The sequence below is a fragment of the Salvelinus fontinalis genome, chromosome 22 (assembly GCF_029448725.1).
Source record: "Salvelinus fontinalis isolate EN_2023a chromosome 22, ASM2944872v1, whole genome shotgun sequence".
Classification (NCBI taxonomy): Eukaryota; Metazoa; Chordata; class Actinopteri; order Salmoniformes; family Salmonidae; genus Salvelinus; species Salvelinus fontinalis.
In genome coordinates, this window is record NC_074686.1 from 35,148,903 (window position 1) to 35,172,142 (window position 23,240).

The 23,240-nt window shown below is 50.4% G+C and overlaps 1 protein-coding gene across 1 annotated transcript; it reads left to right on the plus strand.

Moving 5' to 3' along the window:
• Window positions 1–6,417: 6,417 nt before the first annotated feature.
• LOC129820346 (uncharacterized) lies at window positions 6,418–13,115 on the plus strand. The gene is made up of 3 exons (XM_055877412.1): window positions 6,418–6,487; window positions 9,631–9,713; window positions 11,424–13,115. The coding sequence occupies exons 1-3, from the start codon at window positions 6,418–6,420 to the stop codon at window positions 13,113–13,115; spliced, it is 1,845 nt and encodes a 614-aa protein (XP_055733387.1).
• Window positions 13,116–23,240: the final 10,125 nt, after the last annotated feature.

Sequence of the window (23,240 nt, forward strand, 5' to 3'; positions counted from 1 at the left end):
TGAACGCCAGAGAAATACCCAAACTAAGCAGGAAAAAAGGTCTCTGAGGCAATGATGCACTAAAACATGTTTTGATTTATTCTGAGGATGTGGTGTTGGATGGAATTATAAAAATTATTTTATTTTTTATCCCTTATTTTACCAGGTTAGTTGACTGAGAACACATTCTCATTTACAGAAATAACCTGGTGAATAGTTACAGGGGAGAGGAAGGGGAGATGAATGACCCAATGGGAATCTGGGGATGATTAGGTGGCCATGATGGTACGAGGGCCAGATTGGGAATTTAGCCAGGACACCGGGGTTAACACCCCTACTCTAACAATAAGCACCATGGGATCTTTAGTGACCACAGAGAGTCAGGACACCCGATTAACATCCCATCCAGAAAGACAGCACCCTACACAGGGCAATGTCCCCAATCACTGCCCTAGGACACTGGGATATATATATTTCTTTAGACCAGAGGAAAGGGTGCCTCCTACTGGCCCTCCAAAACCACTTCCAGCAAGCCAGCAGTGGGATACAGGGTGGTATGCTGCTGGCTCCGATGACATCCACACTAGATCCACACTCCTATATGAACTTGTTTGTAGTATCCCCGACTGAAGCTTCCTGTTGCTGTACATGAGAATGTGTTCTCAGTCAACTTACATGGTAAAATAAAACAGTGAAACAGTGAAATGCTGTCTCTGCCTGTCATTCTCTGCCTGTCATTCTTACAGTGAAATGCTGAATACAACAGGTGTGGACCTTACAGTGAAATGCTGAATACAACAGGTGTAGACCTTACAGTGAAATGCTGAATACAACAGGTGTAGTAGACCTTACAGTGAAATGCTGAATACAACAGGTGTAGACCTTACAGTGAAATGCTGAATACAACAGGTGTAGACCTTACAGTGAAATGCTGAATACAACAGGTGTAGGTAGACCTTACAGTGAAATGCTGAATACAACAGGTGTAGGTAGACCTTACAGTGAAATGCTTACTAACCAATAGTGCGGAGAAAAAAAAGTATGTGTGTGTGTGTGTGTGTGTAGGTAAGTAAAGAAATAAAACAACAGTAAAAAGACATTTGAAAATAAGAGTAGCAAGGCTATATACAGACACGGGTTAGTCAAGCTTATTGAGATAGTATGTACATGTGGGTATGGTTAAAGTGACTATGCATATATGATGAACCAACGTTGAATTGAAGTATGTGACCAGTTAGACTAAGCTGGAGTGGGACGCAAGCACACACACACACACACACACACACACACACACACACACACACACACCCCCACACACACACACACACACACACACACACACACACACACCCCCCCCCACACACACACACACACACACACACACACACACACACATCCTAACACTGAGATAAAGTGGGCCGTAACATTCTCTACTCAACCCCTCATCACTGTCGGCTTACTGTAACGCCATGTATATGAGAGGATCACACATCTCAAAGCCCTCAAGTCTGGATCACACACCCCGGCGGACAGACAGACCGACACACAGAAACACAAATACAGTACATACACACCAGAGAGGCACACAAAAGACGTCTCTTTGTCGCCATGTCCTGTCTGTAATGCAGTCTACCAGAAATCATAGAGGTGGTTGGCCATGTTTTGTTCTGCAGTCTGAATAACGCTACTTAAAAAAAGACTAGAAAGACAAGATTTGAAATGTAAATGAATCATGAGGCCTTTGCCAGATGAAAAGGGGAAACGCGGCTGAAAAGTAGTACGTCGGAGAAACGTTGAATCAGATCAGGAAACTCAGATAGATTTTATTCATGAATGAAATTCGGAGAAAAAGCTTGCTGAGGGACTGTCTGCCTCGTGTGCTGTTTTTTTAAGTCAGTCAAAGCGGACAGGTGTTTCAAGGCACTGGGTGGCAATCTAATCAACAAGCTCTCCATGGCCAGACAGGACACTTGCTGATGTACAACTAAAGCACAACAGACAACCAAGACAAGATTACATTAGCATTACAGTGTGCATGGAAATATGACAGTAGGAATGACATTTGTGATAGATGTAGTAGAGGGAATTGACAGTGGATCTATTATCTTCAAATGAAAGAGGGCCACCTCTCCAAAGTTCATTTCCTGTCCAAAAGAACATTGTCACTACACCTGTCCTTTAACCACAAGGCTTTGTGTGGGATGGCCTTTTCCTTTTTACACACTTAAGGGATCCAAAGAATAGAAGCAAAGGAGAGGGAACAATCACAGGGGGCACTGCAGAATCAGAAAAGGCGTACGGTTGAGATCATTATTTTACGGTTCATGTTTGTGGCGACGGCAGCAATGCCATTGGTCTGAGATTCACTCCAGTAAAGCTCTCCATGGCCAAGGTCTGCCTCATCAGGACCATGTAGAGACAGAGGTTGGGACAGACAGAGGTTCGGACAGAAAGACAGACGGAAGGGAACACAGCACCTTACTCTCCAACCAAGGTGCATGAATTGAGGAACAAACTAAAGTGAAGTGGAATTTCCACTACAGAATGACAGGCAGAGACAGAAATATGAAAAAGAGCATCATTCAGGGTAACATGATATGGTACAGAGAGATACTATTGTAACAGAGTTTACTGAGGTTACAGAGGTTACAGAGGCAACAGAGGTTACAGAGGCAACAGAGGTTACAGAGGCAACAGAGGTTACAGAGGCAACAGGGGTTACATGGGTTACAGAGGCTACAGGGGTTACAGGGGTTACAGGAGTTACAGGGGCTACAGGGGTTACAGGGGTTACAGGGGTTACAGAGGCTACAGGGGTTACAGGGGTTACAGGAGTTACAGGGGCTACAGGGGTTACAGAGGCAACAGAGGTTACAGAGGCTACAGAGGCAACAGAGGCTACAGAGGCTACAGGGGTTACAGGGGTTACAGGGGTTACAGGGGCTACAGGGGTTACAGAGGCAACAGAGGTTACAGAGGCAACAGGGGTTACAGGGGTTACAGAGGCTACAGGGGTTACAGGGGTTACAGGAGTTACAGGGGCTACAGGGGTTACAGGGGCTACAGGGGTTACAGGGGTTACAGGGGTTACAGGAGTTACAGGGGCTACAGGGGTTACAGAGGCAACAGAGGTTACAGAGGCTACAGAGGCAACAGAGGCTACAGAGGCTACAGGGGTTACAGGGGTTACAGGGGCTACAGGGGTTACAGAGGCTACAGGGGTTACAGGGGTTACAGGGGTTACAGAGGCTACAGGGGTGACAGGGGTTACAGAGGCTACAGAGGTTACAGAGGTTACAGAGGCAACAGAGGCTACAGAGGCTACAGGGGTTACAGGGGTTACAGGGGCTACAGGGGTTACAGAGGCAACAGAGGTTACAGAGGCTACAGAGGCAACAGAGGCTACAGAGGTTACAGAGGCAACAGAGGTTTCAGAGGCTACAGGGGTTACAGGGGCTACAGGGGTTACAGGCGCTACAGGGGTTACAGGCGCTACAGGGGTTACAGGGGTTACAGAGGCTACAGAGGTTACAGAGGTTACAGAGGCTACAGGGGTTACAGGGGTTACAGGGGTTACAGGGGCTACAGGGGTTACAGAGGTTACAGAGGCTACAGGGGTTACAGAGGTTACAGAGGCTACAGAGGTTACAGAGGTTACAGAGGCTACAGAGGTTACAGAGGTTACAGAGGCTACAGGGGTTACAGGGGTTACAGGGGTTACAGAGGCAACAGGGGTTACAGGGGTTACAGAGGCTACAGGGGTTACAGGGGAAACAGAGGCTGCAGAGTCAGAGGTAACAGAGTTAGAGGTAACACAAGAAACAGGGGTTACAGAGGTTACAGGGGTTACAGGGGTTACAGCGGTTACAGGGGTTACAGAGGTTACAGGGGTTACAGGGGTTACAGCGGTTACAGGGGTTACAGAGGTTACAGAGGTTACAGGGGTTACAGAGTTAGAGGTAACACAAGAAACAGGGGTTACAGGGGTTACAGGGGTTACAGGGCAACAGAGGATACAGAGGTTACAGAGTTACAGAGGTTACAGGGGTTACAGAGGCTACAGAGTCAGAGGTAACAGAGTTAGAGGTAACACAAGAAACAGGGGTTACAGAGGTTACAGAGGTTACAGGGTTACAGAGGTTACAGAGGCAACAGAGGATACAGATGTTACAGAGGTTACAGGGGTTACAGAGGTTACAGGGGTTACAGGGGTTACAGGGCTTACAAAGGCAACAGAGGTTACAGAGGTTACAGAGGCAACAGAGGTTACAGTGGTTACAGAGGTTACAGGGGTTACAGAGGTTACAGAGGATACAGAGGCAACAGAGGTTACAGAGGTTACAGGGGTTACAGGGGTTACAGGGGTTACAGAGGTTACAGGGGTTACATAGGTTACAGAGAAACAGATTATACAGAGATTACAGAGGTTACATGGGCTACAGAGGTTACAGGGGTTACAGGGGTTACAGAGGTTACAGGGGTTACAGATGTTACAGAGAAACAGAGGATACAGAGGTTACAGAGGTTACAGAGGTTACAGGGCAACAGAGGATACAGAGGTTACAGGGATTACAGAGGTTACAGAGGTTACAGATGTTACAGGGCAACAGAGGTTACAGGAGTTACAGGGGCAACAGAGGTTACAGAGGTTACAGGGGTTACAGGGGTTACAGAGGTTACCGAGGTTACATGGGTTACAGAGGTTACAGAGGTTACATGGGTTACAGGGGTTACAGAGGCTACAGAGGTTACAGGAGTTACAGGGGTTACAGAGGTTACAGGGGTTACAGGGGTTACAGAGGTTACAGGGGTTACAGGGGTTACAGAGGTTACAGGGGTTACAGAGGCTACAGAGGTTACAGAGGCTACAGAGGTTACAGGGCAACAGAGGATACAGAGGTAACAGAGGTTACAGGAGTTACAGGGGTTACAGAGGTTACAGGAGTTACAGAGGCTACAGAGGTTACAGAGGCTACAGAGAAACAGAGGTTACAGGAGTTACAGAGGCTACAGAGGTTACAGAGGTTACAGGGCAACAGAGGATACAGGAGTTAGATGTTACAGAGGTTACAGGAGTTAGAGGTTACAGAAGCAAGGTGTTGGACAAAGTGCAGAAAGAAGTTAAAGTAGTCTTTTGTGAAGGAAAAGGGAATGTTTGCACTTGACTTGATGAATGCGTGTGTATAAGGCTGGCTATAGCCTTTTGGGGCCTGTCATGCCAAATAGTGTCCCCTGGCCAAATAGTGTCCCCTGGCCAAATAGTGTCCCCTGGCCAAATAGTGTCCCCTGGTCAAATAGTGTCCCCTGGTCAAATAGTGTCCCCTGGCCAAATAGTGTCCCCTGGCCAAATAGTGTCCCCTGGCCAAATAGTGCCCCCTGGCCAAATAGTGTCCCCTGGCCAAATAGTGCCCTCTGGCCAAATAGTGTCCCCTGGCCAAATAGTGTCCCCTGGCCAAATAGTGTCCCCTGGTCAAATAGTGTCCCCTGCCAAATAGTGTCCCCTGGCCAAATAGTGTCCCCTGGTCAAATAGTGTCCCCTGCCAAATAGTGTCCCCTGGTCAAATAGTGTCCCCTGGCCAAATAGTGTCCCCTGGTCAAATGGTGTCCCCTGGCCAAATAGTGCCCCCTGGCCAAATAGTGCCCCCTGGCCAAATGGGGTCCCCTGCCAAATAGTGTCCCCTGGCCAAATGGTGTCCCCTGCCAAATAGTGTCCCCTGGCCAAATGGTGTCCCCTGGCCAAATGGTGTTCCCTGCCAAATAGTGTCCCCTGGCCAAATAGTGTCCCCCTCTACGTTACAATGGGATTTGATAAACTATTAGCGTCCGTTGTCATATCAACGGTGTAATTAGCTAATGATTCGAATGTTGGAGATCATTACAGCCTAAATGACGTTCTTTTCATCATCGCAATGCGAACAAGGCTGATTTCCACGACAATTTTCCTGTTTAAACAAGTTTTGTTTCGCTAATAAAACAAAAATGTTAATTCAAACTACTTTTGGGGAACTTGTTAACGTGACAACATGAAATCCACGTCTTAAACGCTGCTACGTTTCAGAAATGTCAAAGAAAACGTGTCATCTGTTTGACACATTCAAATTAAATACACCTTACAGATCACCAAGTCAGCTAATTTCCACTACATTCATACGCAAATACGTTTGATTCATTCACTGGCTTGTCTGGCCGTCATGTTTTTATTTTCATCTGCGCTTCCCATATCTACACTGAAATAATATCATTTCAGTAGTCCTCTATTATGATTCATTTTTTGTGCGGACCATGCGAGCGCTTCTGAGGTGAAATAGCCAAGCAACCAGCATAGCAACGGACGCTTTGGCTCATTACATAATCCGGTCAGAATTCAAGTAACAGCCCTAGCAACAGCCCTAGCAACATAATCTACAGTAGAACTCATCGAATCCCATTGTGGCGTAGATGGGGACACTATTTGGCATGACAGGCCCCCTGGAGGTCAGGGCCCTTGGGCACATGCCCTGGGTGCCCGGTCGGTATTCAGCCATGAATACTACATGTTTAGATAACTGGCTAGACTAATTTACCACTCTAAAAATTGTTAGCGGAGGCGGCTAATTGAGTGACTGTCTGTTACTGACAAAGGGATCAACAACCAAATTTCGAACTTGCACCTTGTGTATTGTATTATTTTAACTCGCAACAATAAGTTGAGACCCCGACTGAGCAAACTATTTGAATTTCAGCAACCAGGAAATGGCGGAGTGGTTTCTGCATAGTACACCTTTCATAAAACTTCAATCATAAATATGTTGTTCTCTAGAGAGAACCTGTCAACCTTTGTTTATGAGACTTCTTACCAATAAATGCTGCATTATTTGACTTTCTTCCCTCGCTCCAGAGGCGTAGCAGTGAGCTCCGTTGTTCTCTTAGTGGTCCATTCGGTTCCTTGTGTCAGGTTGGAAGTTAAAAGGAACACAGAAAGATAAAGCCAAGTACTTCTGACGTAATGACAACTTAAAAATAAAATATACATATATACACTGCTCAAAAAAATAAAGGGAACACTTAAACAACACAATGTAACTCCAAGTCAATCACACTTCTGTGAAATCAAACTGTCCACTTAGGAAGCAACACTGATTGACAATAAATGTCACATGCTGTTGTGCAAATGGAATAGACAACAGGTGGAAATGATAGGCAATTAGCAAGACACCTCCAATAAAGGAGTGGTTCTGCAGGTGGTGACCACAGACCACTTCTCAGTTCCTATGCTTCCTGGCTGATGTTTGGTCACTTTTGAATGCTGGCGGTGCTTTCACTCTAGTGGTAGCATGAGACGGAGTCTACAACCCACACAAGTGGCTCAGGTAGTGCAGCTCATCCAGGATGGCACATCAATGCGAGCTGTGGCAAAAAGGTTTGCTGTGTCTGTCAGCGTAGTGTCCAGAGCATGGAGACGCTACCAGGAGACAGGCCAGTACATCAGGAGACGTGGAGGTAGCCGTAGGAGGGCAACAACCCAGCAGCAGGACCGCTACCTCCGCCTTTGTGCAAGGAGGAGCAGGAGGAGCACTGCCAGAGCCCTGCAAAATGACCTCCAGCAGGTCACAAATGTGCATGTGTCTGCTCAAACGGTCAGAAACAGACTCCATGAGAGTGGTATGAGGGCCCGACGTCCACAGGTGGGGGTTGTGCTTACAGCCCAACACCGTGCAGGACGTTTGGCATTTGCCAGAGAACACCAAGATTGGCAAATTCGCCACTGGCGCCCTGTGCTCTTCACAGATGAAAGCAGGTTCACACTGAGCACATGAGCACATGTGACAGACGTGACAGAGTCTGGAGACGCCGTGGAGAACGTTCTGCTGCCTGCAACATCCTCCAGCATGACCGGTTTGGCGGGGGTTCAGTCTTGGTGTGGGGTGGCATTTCTTTGTGGGGCCGCACAGCCCTCCATGTGCTCGCCAGAGGTAGCCTGCCTGCCATTAGGTACCGAGATGAGATCCTCAGAGCCCTTGTGACACCATATGCTGACACATGCACATTTGTGGCCTGCTGGAGGTCATTTTGCAGGGCTCTGGCAGTGCTCCTCCTGCTCAAAGGCGGAGGTAGCGGTCCTGTTGCTGGCTTGTTGCCCTCCTACGGCCTCCTCCACGTCTCCTGATGTACTGGCCTGTCTCCTGGTAGCGCCTCCATGCTCTGGACTCTACGCTGACAGACACAGCAAACCTTCTTGCCACAGCTCACATTCATGTGTCATCCTGGATGAGTTGCATTACCTGAGCCACTTGTGTGGGTTGTAGACTCCGTCTCATGCTACCACTAGAGTGAGAGCACCGTCAGCATTCAAAAGTGACCAAAACATCAGCCAGGAAGCATAGGAACTGAGAAGTGGTATGTGGTCACCACCTGCAGAATCACTCCTTTATTGGGGGTGTCTTGCTAATTGCCTATAATTTCCACCTTTTGTCTATTCCATTTGCACAACAGCATGTGACATTTATTGTCAATCAGTGTTGCTTCCTAAGTGGACAGTTTGATTTCACAGAAGTGTGATTGACTTGGAGTTACATTGTGCTGTTTAAGTGTTCCCTTTATTTTTTTGAGCAGTGTATATACATACATACACACACTTACCGGACAGTTTATTAGGTACATCACCCCGTTCACAAAAATGTATCGCTCCTACAGACAGTGAGTCACGTGGCCGTGTCTTGCTATATAAAACAGGCAGACAGGAATTGAGGCATTCAGTCATTGTTTGATTGAATGTTAGAATTGGCAAAACTAGTGGCCTAAGCGACTTTAAAAGTGATATGATTGATACAGGCTGGTGGCGGTAGAGTACTGACCTCTAATCTGCAGCAGAGGGTGAAGAATCAAAAGTCTATTTTGATTTGTTTCAAAATATGTTGTCATATGTTGTAAACAGGTTACTACATGATTCCATATGTGTTATTTCATAGTCCTGATTGCTTCACTATTATTCTACAATGTAGAAAATAGTAAAAATAAAGAAAAACCCTTGAATGAGTAGGTGTGTCCAAACTTTTGACTGGTACTGTAGAGAGAGAGAGATATTGGGGGGGGGGGGCTTACGTCGCTTATGCCTGGATTCGGCCCTGTGTGTGTGTGGTTGTGGATGTGGATGTGGACGTGTTTAACTATACTTGTGGGGACAAGGTCAAACGCTATTTGTAGGGGGTTAAGGTTAGAATAGGTTTAGGATCAAGGTTAGGTTTTTGGGTTAAAGTTAAGGTACAGGTTAGAGTTTGGTTTAGGGTTAGGGTTAGGGAAAATAGGATTAGTTGTAACAAGGCTAGTTGTAGAAGACTGTGTGTGTGTGTGTGTGTGTGTGTGTGTGTGTGTGTGTGTGTGTGTGTGTGTGTGTGTGTGTGTGTGTGTGTGTGTGTGTGTGTGTGTGTGTGTGTGTGTGTGTGTGTGTGTGTGTGTGTGTGTGTGTGTGTGTGTGTGTGTGTGTGTGTGTGTGTGTGTTTGTTTACTTTTCCGTATGCTCCAGTAAATACTCTAGAGTTGTCAGAAGCCTTTGTTTCCAGTGACAGCTTGTCTGGGCAGTGGGGAAATACAGACGAGCTAAGCTCTCATTATGTCAGAAGCACGTCTTGGTTTTATTTTCTGTGTTTTTTTATTTTTCTGTGTTCCTTTTAGCTTCCAATCTGACACAAGGAACCGAATGGACCACTAAGAGAACAACGGAGCTCACTGCTACGTCTCTGGAGCGAGGGAAGAAAGTCAAATAATGCAGCATTTATTGGTAAGAAGTCTCATAAACAAAGGTTGACAGGTTCTCTCTAGAGAACAACACATTTATGATTGAAGTTTTCTGAAAGGTGCACTATGCAGAAATCACTCCGCCATTTCCTGGTTGCTGAAATTTAAAATAGTTTGCCTAATTTCACTTCATGTAACAAAACAAGTAACTCATATATGCCATTCAGCAGACACTTTTGTCCAAAGTGACTTATAGTCTGCGCATGCATACATTTTACATATGGGTACCTCCAGCCGGAGTTGAACCCACAACCCTTGGCATTGTAAGCACCATGCTCAACCGACTGAGCCACAATGGGACCACTTGTAGAGAATCATTGTACCCTCTAAACTGCTGTGAAATATTTTTTCAATAATATTGTATTTTCAGCTGTTTAATGCTGGTGTACAAAACCGAAAGCAAGAGGAGGCAAAAAGGAAACATAAGAACAGGAAACAGCGCACATAGAACATCTACCGCTTCTTAGACTAGCTTTCCATGGGAATGACAGATCTAGAACTGCCGTTTCTATGTGAATTTGGTCAGGTCGCCCAAAAAGTTACATATTGCATCTTTAACTCTGGTGTCCTCCCCTCCTCTCCTCGTAACGCCTCTCCTCTTCTTCCAGCGCCTGGCCTCTCCTCTCCTCTCCTTTCAGCGCTTGGTCTTGCCTCGCCTCTCTCCTCTCCTTCCAGCGCATGGCCTGGCCTGGCCTCGCCTCTCCTCTCTCCTCTCCTTCCAGCGCCTGGCCTCGACTCACCTCGCCTCACCTCTCCTCTCCCCTCTCCTTCCAGCACCTGGCCTAGCCTAGCCTCACCTCTTCTCTCCTCTCCTTCCAGCACCTGGCCTGGACTCACCTCGCCTCACCTCTTCTCTCCTCTCCTTCCAGCACCTGGCCTGGCCTCACCTCTCCTCTCCCCTCTCCTTCCAGCACCTGGCCTGGCCTCACCTCTCCTCTCCCCTCTCCTTCCAGCACCTGGCCTAGCCTCACCTCTTCTCTCCTCTCCTTCCAGCACCTGGCCTGGCCTTACCTCTTCTCTCCTCTCCTTCCAGCACCTGGCATCGACTCACCTCGCCTCACCTCTCCTCTCCTCTCCTTCCAGCACCTAGCCTCACCTCTCCTCTCCTCTCCTTCCAGCACCTAGCCTCACCTCTTCTCTCCTCTCCTTCCAGCACCTGGCCTGGCCTCTCCTCTTCTGTCCTCTCCTCCGTTGTCCTGCCCTCCTTTCCTCTGAAGTCCTCCTGTGACCTTCACCAGTCTCTAGCCACGAGGTGGTTCATCATTGTTCTTTGAGATCAACGACTCCACAGACCATTGCCTGGAAACAGCAGCTTTAGCATCAGCTTGATTTGGCCACAGGGAGCAAGAGAGGAAGAGAGAAAGTGAAAATGCAGAAACCCAGATGAGGTGAGCTCTTTGGGGGCAGTCGGCAGTAGGAGTTGGTGGAGCGCTTCAGTGTTAATGTCCTCCATTATGTTTCTGGGGTTGGCCGAAGCTCCAACCGCAGCTCCTAAGTGATTGGCTTTCTGCTTGGCGGGGTACGAAGGAGGGCGCCACTCGTAGCTGGTTAGAGTCAGACCCTCGCTCTGTTGTTCTAAAAGCCATTAAGAGAAGGTGAAGAATGATGGCTACTACCTCTGTGGCCAGGGGTGCTCAATCACCCCCTAACCCAGACACCCTACCTCCAAGCCTCACAGCCCCCCTGCCTCCCAGCTTCCCAGCCGCCCAGCCTCCCAGCTTCCCAGCCACCAAGCCTCCCAGCCCCCCTGCCTCCCAGCCTCCCAGCCTCCCAGCCTCCCTGCCCCCCAGCTTCCCAGCCCCCCTGCCTCCCAGCCACCCTACCTCCAAGCCTCACAGCCCCCCAGCCTCCCAGCTTCCCAGCCGCCAAGCCTCCCAGCCCCCCTGCCTCCCAGCTTCCCAGCCGCCCAGCCTCCCAGCTTCCCAGCCGCCAAGCCTCCCAGCCTCCCTGCCCCCCTGCCTCCCAGCTTCCCAGCCCCCCTGCCTCCCAGCCCCCCTGCCTCCCAGCCTCACAGCCCCCCTGCCTCCCAGCCTCACAGCCCCCCTGCCTCCCAGCTTCCCAGCCGCCCAGCCTCCCAGCTTCCCAGCCGCCAAGCCTCCCAGCCTCCCTGCCGCCCAGCCTCCCAGCTTCCCAGCCTCCCAGCCGCCAAGCCTCCCAGCCACCCTACCACCAAGCATCCCAGCCGCCCTACCTTCCAGCCTGCCAGAGGCCCTACCTCCCTGCAACTCTACCTCCCTGCCTCCCAGCAACTCTACCTCCCTGCCTACCAGCCTCCCAGCCACTCTACCTCCCTGCCTCCCAGCCACTCTACCTCCCTGCCTCCCAGCCACTCTACCTCCCTGCCTCCCAGCCACTCTACCTCCCTGCCTCCCAGCCACTCTACCTCCCAGCCACTCTGCCTCCCAGCCACTCTACCTCCCAGCCTCCCAGCCACTCTACCTACCAGCCACTCTACCTCCCTGCCTACCAGCCACTCTACCTCCCTGCCTCCCAGCCACTCTTCCTCCCTGCCTCCCAGCCACTCTACCTCCCTGCCTACCAGCCACTCTACCTCCCTGCCTCCCAGCCACTCTACCTCCCTGCCTACCAGCCACTCTCCCTCCCTGCCTACCAGCCACTCTACCTCCCTGCATCCCAGCCACTCTACCTCCCAGCCACTCTACCTCCCAGCCACTCTACCTCCCAGCCACTCTACCTCCCAGCCTACCAGCCACTCTACCTCCCAGCCACTCTACCTCCCTGCCTACCAGCCACTCTACCTCCCAGCCTCCCAGCCACTCTACCTCCCAGCCACTCTACCTCCCTGCCTACCAGCCACTCTACCTCCCAGCCACTCTACCTCCCTGCCTACCAGCCACTCTACCTCCCAGCCTCCCAGCCACTCTACCTCCCAGCCACTCTACCTCCCAGCCACTCTACCTCCCTGCCTACCAGCCACTCTACCTCCCAGCCACTCTACCTCCCTGCCTACCAGCCACTCTACCTCCCAGCCTCCCAGCCACTCTACCTCCCAGCCACTCTACCTCCCTGCCTACCAGCCACTCTACCTCCCTGCCTCCCAGCCACTCTACCTCCCTGCCTCCCAGCCACTCTACCTCCCTGCCTCCCTGCCTCCCAGCCACTCTACCTCCCTGCCTCACAGCCACTCTTCCTCCCTGCCTCGCAGCCACTCTTCCTCCCTGCCTCCCAGCCACTCTACCTCCCTGCCTCCCAGCCACCCTACCTCCCTGCCTCAAAGCCACTCTACCTCCCAGCCTCAAAGCCACCCTACCTCCCTGCCTCCCAGCCACTCTTCCTCCCAGCCTCCCAGCCACCCAGTCTCTCACCCTGCCTCCCACCCACCCTACCTCCCTGCCACCTAGCCTTCCACCCACCCTACCTCCCTTCCACCTAGCCTTCCACCAAACCATACCTCCTTCCGACTCAGCCTCCCAGCCTCCCTGCTACCCATTCTTCCAGCCACCCAGCCTTCCTGCCAACGAGACACCAAGCCTCCCTGCCTTCCTGCCAACCAGACACCAAGCCTCCCTGCCAACCAGACACCAAGCCTCCCTGCCAACCAGCCACCAAGCCTCCCTGCCAACCAGCCACCAAGCCTCCCTGCCAACCAGCCACCAAGCCTCCCTGCCAACCAGCCACCAAGCCTCCCTGCCAACCAGCCACCAAGCCTCCCTGCCAACCAGCCACCAAGCCTCCCTGCCAACCAGACACCAAGCCTCCCTGCCAACCAGACACCAAGCCTCCCTGCCAACCAGCCACCAAGCCTCCCTGCCAACCAGCCACCAAGCCTCCCTGCCATCCAGACACCAAGCCTCCCTGCCACCCAGCCATCCTGCATTCCTGTCTTTCAGCCTCCTATTCTTCTAGCCTCCCTGCCACCAAGTCTTCCTGCCACCCAATCTCCCAGCCTTCCAGCTGCTCACCCAGCCTTCCTGCATCTTACCCAGCCTCCACAGACAGAGAGCTCCAGCCAAACTCTGTATTCCCACCACTGTCCTGTGAAAACACAACAGGGGGAAAGACACATTTGAAAACATAGATTTGTGGTAACATCAATTCCAGCATGGATTCAACTCATTCCATTCAGTGTTGTTGTATTGTATTTTATGGGTAAAAATGATTAATAGCGGGCCTCTAAGTCTCTGCATCGCCGTGCTAGCCCGTTCAAAGGCACTTAAATCTTCTGTCTTGCCCATTCACCCCCAATGGCATACATACAATCCATGTCTCAATTGTCTCAAGGCTTAAAAAATATTCTTTAACCTGTCTCCTCCCCTTCATCTACACTGATTGAAGTGGTTTAACAGGTGACATCACCTGGTCAGTCCATATCAGCTCCTAATGTTTGTACACTCAGTGTGTATGAAAACAGCTACAAACTCCATAATCTACAGATGGCACCACACTCCGTGATTAAAAGGGAAACACACTCCGTGATTAATTAAAAGGGAAACACACTCCGTGATTAATTAAAAGGGAAACACACTCTGTGATTAAAAGGGAAACACACTCTGTGATTAAAAGGGAAACACACTCCATAATTAAAGGTAAAACGGCAACACACTCCATGATCTCTGTTGCCTGAAGTTATGGAAAATGGGTTAGCTTTGAAAGTTGCATTGGGCATACATTTTCTTAGATTAAAACACCTACAGATGTAAGATTTAATTTGATCACCCTTTTGTTGCTGAGAATTTTCCTGGCCCACAGGAAATGCAGATGAGCTTTGGGATTTACATAAATTCACTGAAAACCTGCACTAAACACACATTATTGTATTATATTACACATTACACACATTATTAATATTAACAGTATACCACTTTTCATGTAGCCTCATTTTGACCAGCTACATCGACTAACCACCGAGCAAGCAGCATTTATGGACTAAACCTTCAAATCCTGTTGCTGCAGGATTATTTTGCAGTGACAATACAGGTCAAATTAAGATCCTACATCTGTAGCTACTCTACATTGACAGATTCAGCCACAACCAGATAATAATAATAGCACAGCCCTCAACAGCTTCCTCTTCAGTAGACTAAAACAGATATTTATAGGAATATTTGAAGAATGTTATAAAATAATTTCCAAGTGTCTCAGTTCAAGTAACATCTACTTGACGGGATCCATTCACTCCTGAAGTGATACAGAAGTGATAACCAATTGAAAGTATCTGTCATGAAGTGTTCATTTAGGCCTGCTTTCATTTCAGAGGAGGGTGGATAATTGGTAGCAGCAGTGAATACTCATGTCTCAGTGCTGTGATGGGCTGGGCCCTAGTCTAAAGTAGTGCACTATATAGGGGATAGGGTGCTATTTGGCACTCAGCATGGAGTGACAGCTAAAGAGCAGCTGGGAGGAGAGCAATCTAACTAAACCTCACTGTCACCATGCTACAGAGAGGCAGACAGAGAGGTGTGTGTGCGTCTTTGCATGAGTATGTGCGTGTGCGTGCATGTGAATGCGTGAACGTTAACATCCACATCCACATAGACACGCATGGGGGGGGGGGACAGAGATGAAGAGACAACCTGACCAGTGACGAGAATAGTGTCAATACATGAAATGGGTCTGGGAATGAACCGAGAATGAACCGGGAATGGGTCTGGGAATGAACCGGGAACGGGTCTGGGAATGATGAACCGGGAATGAACCGCGAATGAACCGGGAATGAACCGGGAATGGTCTGGGAATGAACCGGGAATAGGTTTAGGAATGAACCGGGAATGAACCGGGAATGGGTCTGGGAATGAACCGGGAATGAACCGGGAATGGGTCTGGGAATGAACCGGGAATGGGTCTGGGAATGATGAACCGGGAATGAACCGCGAATGAACCGGGAATGAACCGGGAATGGTCTGGGAATGAACCGGGAATGAACCGGGAATGGGTCTGGGAATGAACCGGGAATGAACCGGGAATGGGTCTAGGAATGAACCGGGAATGGGTCTAGAAATGAACCGGGAATTGGTCTAGAAATGAACCGGGAATGGTCTAGGAATGAACCGGGAATGGGTCTAGAAATGAACCGGGAATTGGTCTAGGAATGAACCGGGAATGGTCTGGGAATGAACCGGGAATAGGTTTAGGAATGAACCGGGAATGAACCGGGAATGGGTCTGGGAATGAACCGGGAATGAACCGGGAATGGGTCTGGGAATGAACCGGGAATGGGTCTGGGAATGATGAACTGGGAATGAACCGCGAATGAACCGGGAATGAACCGGGAATGGTCTGGGAATGAACCGGGAATAGGTTTAGGAATGAACCGGGAATGAACCGGGAATGGGTCTGGGAATGAACCGGGAATGAACCGGGAATGGGTCTAGGAATGAACCGGGAATGGGTCTGGGAATGAACCGGGAATGGGTCTAGGAATGAACCGGGAATGGGTCTAGGAATGAACCGGGAATTGGTCTAGGAATGAACCGGGAATGGGTCTAGGAATGAACCGGGAATGGGTCTGGGAATGAACCGGGAATAGGTCTGGGAATGAACCGGAAATGGGCAGGAAATGGGTACTCCTCTAGTACGATAATGTGTCTTCCTTACAAGTCTGTGGGTGGAATGGATCTTCCCATCTGACATCTTTGAACCTACAGAAGAAGGTGAGCGAGGGACGGGGAGAGAAAGGGGCAGAAGGGGAGCGAGGGACAGGGAGAGAAAGGGGCAGAAGGGGAGCGAGGGACGGGGAGAGGGAGGGGCAGAAGGGGAGCGAGGGACGAGGAGCAGAAGGGGAGCGAGGGGCAGAAGGGGAGAGAGGGGGCAGAAGGGGAGCGAGGGACGGGGAGAGAGAGGGGTAGAAGGGGAGCGAGGGACGGGGAGAGAGAGGGGCAGAAGGGGAGCGAGGGACAGGGAGAGAGAGGGGCAGAAGGGGAGCGAGGGACAGGGAGAGAGAGGGGCAGAAGGGGAGCGAGGGACGGGGAGAGAGGGGGCAAAAGGGGAGCGAGGGACAGGGAGAGAGAAGGGCAGAAGGGGAGCGAGGGACGGGGAGAGAGAGGGGCAGAAGGGGAGTGAGGGACGGGGAGAGAGAGGGGCAGAAGGGGAGCGAGGGACGGGGAGAGAGGGGGCAGAAGGGGAGCAAGGAAAGAGAGACATATGCAAACAGTTTATTCTAATCTGATAACGGTCCTCTTTGTAATTAACCTCAGAGCAGCCTCAGCTAATCCAATTATCCCTCCCTCTCACCCTCTCTCCCACCCTCTCCTCCTCTCTCGCACTCCCCCTCTCTCCTCCCTCTCCCACTCCCCCTCCTCCCAGTCTCCCTTTCCCTCTCTCTCCTCCCTCTCCAGCTCTCTCTCCCCCTCTCCCCTCCCTCTCTCTCTCCCCCTCTCCTCCCTCTCCCTCTCTCTTCCCTCTCTTCCCTGTCCTCCCTCTCCCACCTCTCTCCTCCCTCTCCCTCTCGCTCTCGCTCTCCCTCTCTCTCTTCCCTCTCCCCCTCTCTCCCCCTCTCCTCCCCGTCCTCCCTCTCCCACCTCTCTCCTCCTTCTCCCATTCCCTCCCCCCTCTCGCCCTTTCCCCCTCCGCCCTCTCTCCCCTACATGGGAGGGAGCTCTCACAGGCCAGTGAGAGGTATTAGAGAGAGGTCTCCTATTGAGTTCCAATAAATGAATGCTCCCATTGAGAATGGACTTGTGCCGGAATCTGGTGCTGTCTCCCTTACCACTGTCATAGATAGAAATACACTGGACAGTTTTTATTATGACCAGAGGCTACTTCAGGATTCTCCTCCAGTCATGACTAGTACAGAGTTCTAACAGGACAGCATTCCTAACATGGCTCCTCCTGCTCGGCCCTGTGTCTCTGATAAGGCTTAACATGGCTCCTCTTCCTCAGCCCTGTGTCTCTGATAAGGCCTAACATGGCTACTCTTCCTCATCCCTGTATCCCTGATAAGGCCTAACATGGCTACTCTTCCTCAGCCCTGTATCCCTGATAAGGCCTAACATGGCTACTCTTCCTCAGCCCTGTATCCCTGATAAGGCCTAACATGGCTACTCTTCCTCAGCCCTGTGTCTCTGATAAGGCCTAACATGGCTACTCTTCCTCAGCCCTGTATCCCTGATAAGGCCTAACATGGCTACTCTTCCTCAGCCCTGTATCCCTGATAAGGCATTGTTACAGGACTGGTACAGGACTCGTACAGTACTGATAAGGCCTTGGTACAGGACTGGTACAGGACTGATAAGGCCTTGGTACAGGACTGGTACAGGACTGATAAGGCCTTGGTACAGGGCTGGTACAGGACTGATAAGGCCTTGGTACAGGACTGGTACAGGACTGATAAGGCATTGGTACAGGACTGATAAGGCCTTGGTACAGGGCTGGTACAGGACTGGACTGATAAGGCCTTGGTACAGGGCTGGTACAGGACTGATAAGGCCTTGGTACAGGACTGATAAGGCCTTGGTACAGGACTGGTACAGGACTGATAAGGCATTGGTACAGGACTGATAAGGCCTTGGTACAGGACTGGTACAGGACTGATAAGGCCTTGGTACAGGGCTGGTACAGGACTGATAAGGCATTGGTACAGGACTGATAAGGCCTTGGTACAGGACTGGTACAGGACTGATAAGGCCTTGGTACAGGACTGATAAGGCATTGGTACAGGACTGGTACAGGACTGATAAGGCCTTGGTACAGGGCTGGTACAGGACTGGACTGATAAGGCCTTGGTACAGGGCTGGTAGAGGACTGATAAGGCCTTGGTACAGGACTGATAAGGCATTGGTACAGGACTGGTACAGGACTGATAAGGCCTTGGTACAGGACTGGTACAGGACTGGTACAGGACTGATAAGGCCTTGGTACAGGACTGGTACAGTACTGATAAAGCCTTGGTACAGGACTGATAAGGCATTGGTACTGGACTGATAAGGCATTGGTACAGGACTGGTACAGGACTGATAAGGCATTGGTACAGGACTGATAAGGCATTGGTACAGGACTGGTACAGGACTGATAAGGCCTTGGTACAGGACTGATAAGGCCTTGGTACAGGACTGGTACAGGACTGATAAGGCCTTGGTACAGGACTGGTACAGGACTGATAAGGCCTTGGTACAGGACTGGTACAGGACTGATAAGGCCTTGGTACAGGACTGATAAGGCCTTGGTACAGGGCTGGTACAGGACTGATAAGGCCTTGGTACAGGGCTGGTACAGGACTGATAAGGCATTGGTACAGGACTGGTACAGGACTGATAAGGCATTGGTACAGGCCTGATAAGGCATTGGTACAGGACTGGTACAGGACTGATAAGGCCTTGGTACAGGACTGATAAGGCCTTGGTACAGGACTGGTACAGGACTGATAAGGCCTTGGTACAGGACTGGTACAGGACTGATAAGGCATTGGTACAGGACTGATAAGGCATTGGTACAGGACTGGTACAGGACTGATAAGGCCTTGGTACAGGACTGATAAGGCCTTGGTACAGGACTGGTACAGGACTGATAAGGCCTTGGTACAGGACTGGTACAGGACTGATAAGGCCTTGGTACAGGACTGGTACAGGACTGATAAGGCCTTGGTACAGGACTGATAAGGCCTTGGTACAGGGCTGGTACAGGACTGATAAGGCCTTGGTACAGGGCTGGTACAGGACTGATAAGGCATTGGTACAGGACTGATAAGGCCTTGGTACAGGACTGGTACAGGACTGATAAGGCCTTGGTACAGGGCTGGTACAGGACTGATAAGGCCTTGGTACAGGGCTGGTACAGGACTGATAAGGCCTTGGTACAGGGCTGGTACAGGACTGGACTGATAAGGCCTTGGTACAGGACTGATAAGGCCTTGGTACAGGGCTGGTACAGGACTGGACTGATAAGGCATTGGTACAGGACTGATAAGGCATTGGTACAGGACTGGTACAGGACTGGTACAGGACTGATAAGGCCTTGGTACAGGGCTGGTACAGGACTGATAAGGCCTTGGTACAGGGCTGGTACAGGACTGATAAGGCCTTGGTACAGGGCTGGTACAGGACTGATAAGGCCTTGGTACAGGGCTGGTACAGGACTGGACTGATAAGGCCTTGGTACAGGGCTGGTACAGGACTGATAAGGCATTGGTACAGGACTGATAAGGCATTGGTACAGGGCTGGTACAGGACTGGACTGATAAGGCCTTGGTACAGGGCTGGTACAGGACTGATAAAGCCTTGGTACAGGGCTGGTACAGGACTGATAAGGCCTTGGTACAGGGCTGGTACAGGACTGATAAGGGACTTGTACAGGACTGGTACAGGACTAGTACATTACAGCTCCAGTCCCTTGTTCAGTTCTAATGGATAGTGCAGATGTAGGATCTTCATTTTGAGTCAGTTTGCTACAGCAGGAAAATAATCCTGCACCAATAGGAAATTGACATTTTTGTAGGGGTTGATACATTTTTCGTAAGGGAAAATCAAGTCTGAAATTCAAAGTGTAAATTACAAACAGAAGCCTTTTAAAACCTCAAATACACTACAAGTTTGACATTTCCTGCATTGCAGGGTGATCAAATGAAGTTACAATAGGCCCTGGCAGAATTGCATTGCATACACACTCGCGGATGCACGAGCACATGCACACACACACAGCACATAAGCATACACACAAAAACAAACACACACGCACACATAGCAAGCATGCACATACACACACACACACACACACACACACACACACACACACACACACACACACACACACACACAAAGCAAGCACGCAAGCACACACATACACACACCCTGGCCTTGTAGAGGCAGCACTAGCTATCTCCCCACCACCCATCCAGCTAGCCTGTAGAGGTGACTAGGGTTTAACATGTCTCATCTGTATGCTGAGAGACTGCATTAGCAATTAACATAGTAAGTATGGGACCTTGAATACCAAAATGTGTGCATAGCATGTGCCGGGGATAATTTGCATAAAAGTAAATCAAGGGGAACAAATCTACATCTCACACGGATTTCCCTTCAAATGTTTATGAACTCCTGTTTATATATGCAGTTAGAGTATTTTATTGAACTAGGAAAGTCAGTTAAGAACAAATTCTTATTTACAATGACAGCCTACCAGGGAACAGTGGGTTAACTGCCTTGTTCAGAGAGAGAACGACAGATTTGTCAGCTCAGGGATTCGATTCAGCAACCTTTCAGTTCCTGGCCCAACGCTCTAACCACTAGTCTACCTGGATCCACTCTTCAGTATGGTACATAGAAACAAACCAGGGATGTTAGGCCAAGACTGAACATATATGAATACCTGTGCTCTGCTATTAGCATGCATGGCTACAGTAGTAGGGTCCTGTGCACTGGCCATTAGTATGCATGGCTACAGTAGTAGGGTCCTGTGCTCTGCTATTAGCATGTGTGGCTACAGTAGTAGGGTCCTGTGCTCTGGCCATTAGTATGCATGGCTACAGTAGTAGGGTCCTGTGCTCTGCCCATTAGCATACATGGCTATAGTAGTAGGGTCCTGTGCTCTGGCCATTAGCATGCATGGCTACAGTAGTAGGGTCCTGTGCTCTGCTATCAGCATGCATGGCTACAGTAGTAGGGTCCTGTGCTCTGGCCATTAGCATGCATGGCTACAGTAGTAGGGTCCTATGCTCTACTATTAGCATGTGTGGCTACAGTAGTAGGGTCCTGTGCTTTGCTAGTAGCATGCATGGCTACCGTTGTAGGGTCCTGTGCTCTGGCTACTAGCGTGTATGGCTACTGTAGTAGGGTCCTGTGCTCAGGCCATTAGCATGCATGGCTACAGTAGTAGGGTCCTGTGCTCTGCTATTAGCATGCATAGCTACAGTAGTAGGGTCCTGTGCTCTCCTATCAGCATGCATGGCTACAGTAGTAGGGTCCTGTGCTCTCCTATCAGCATGCATAGCTACAGTAGTAGGGTCCTGTGCTCTCCTATCAGCATGCATGGCTACAGTAGTAGGGTCCTGTGCTCTGGCTACTAGCGTGTATGGCTACTGTAGTAGGGTCCTGTGCTCTGGCCATTAGCATGCATGGCTACAGTAGTAGGGTCCTGTGCTCTGCTATTAGCATGCATGGCTACAGTAGTAGGGTCCTGTGTTCTCCTATCAGCATGCATGGCTACAGTAGTAGGGTCCTGTGCTCTGCTATCAGCATGCATGGCTACAGTAGTAGGGTCCTGTGCGCTGCTATTAAAATGCATGGTTACAGTAGTAGGGTCCTGTGCTCTGCCCATTAGCATGCATGGCTACAGTAGTAGGGTCCTGTGCTCTGGCCATTAGCATGCATGGCTACAGTAATAGGGTCCTGTGCTCTGCTATTAGCATGCATGGCTACAGTAGTAGGGTCCTGTGCTCTGCTATTAGTATGCATGGCTACAGTAGTAGGGTCCTGTGCTCTGCTATCAGCATGCATGGCTACAGTAGTAGGGTCCTGTGCTCTGCTATCAGCATGCATGGCTACAGTAGTAGGGTCCTGTGCTCTGGCCATTAGCATGCATGGCTACAGTAGTACGGTCCTGTGCTCTACTATTAGCATGCACGGCTACAGTAGTAGGGTCCTGTGCTCTGCTATCAGCATGCATGGCTACAGTAGTAGGTTCCTGTGCTCTGGCCATTAGCATGCATGGTTACAGTGGTAGGGTCCTGTGCTCTGCTATTAGCATGCATGGCTACAGTTATAGGGTCCTGTGCTCTGGCCATTAGCATGCATGGCTACAGTAATAGGGTCCTGTGCTCTGGCCATTAGCATGCATGGTTACAGTAGTAGGGTCCTGTGCTCTACTATTAGCATGCATGACTACCGTTGTAGAGTCCTGTGCTCTGGCCATTAGCATGCATGGCTACAGTAGTAGGGTCCTGTGCTCTGCCCATTAGCATGCATGGATACAGAGAGAGGGAAAAGCAGAATGATAGAAAGGAGTGAGAGTAGAGAGGATGGAAAGGAGGAAGAGAAAGCAAGAGGAGGGATAGACAGTAAGAGGAGCATGATGGGGAGAGGAGAGGGAGGAGGGGGAGAGAGGAGGGAGATGGGGAGCTGAAGAAGGAGAAGGGGGTGAGAGGAGTTAGAGGAGGAGAGAGAGGGAAGAGAGGAGAGAGGAAGGAGAGCAGAGGAGGGGACGCGACAGCAGCGTCAGTTGGTTCCAGTGAGTCACAGTTCCCCAAGCTTCGCCACACACACACACCTCCCCCAGGCCTTGCTAAATACACACACACACCTCCCCCGGGCCTCGCTACACACAAACACACACCTCCCCCGGGCCTCGCTACACACACACACACACACCTCCCCCTGGCCTCGCCACACACACACACACACACCTCCCCCGGGCCTCGCTACACACACACACACACAACTCCCCCGGGCCTCGCCACACACACACACACACATAGCTCCCTCGGGCCTCGCCACACACACACAGACACACACACACATAGCTCCCCCGGGCCTCGCCACACACAGCTCCCCTGGGCCTCGCCACACACCGAGATCAAAGCACACATGAGTAGAAAGGTG

What these genes read in the sequence shown, in the direction of transcription:
- LOC129820346 (XM_055877412.1), top strand. Translation starts at nt 6,418, where the DNA reads ATGGGGACACTATTTGGCATGACAGGCCCCCTGGAGGTCAGGGCCCTT. An exon ending in GCACATGCCCTGGGTGCCCG is followed by an intron (nt 6,488 to 9,630) that starts GTCGGTATTCAG and finishes TGTTCCTTTTAG; the next exon opens with CTTCCAATCTGACACAAGGA. An exon ending in CTCTGGAGCGAGGGAAGAAA is followed by an intron (nt 9,714 to 11,423) that starts GTCAAATAATGC and finishes CCTACCTCCAAG; the next exon opens with CCTCACAGCCCCCCTGCCTC.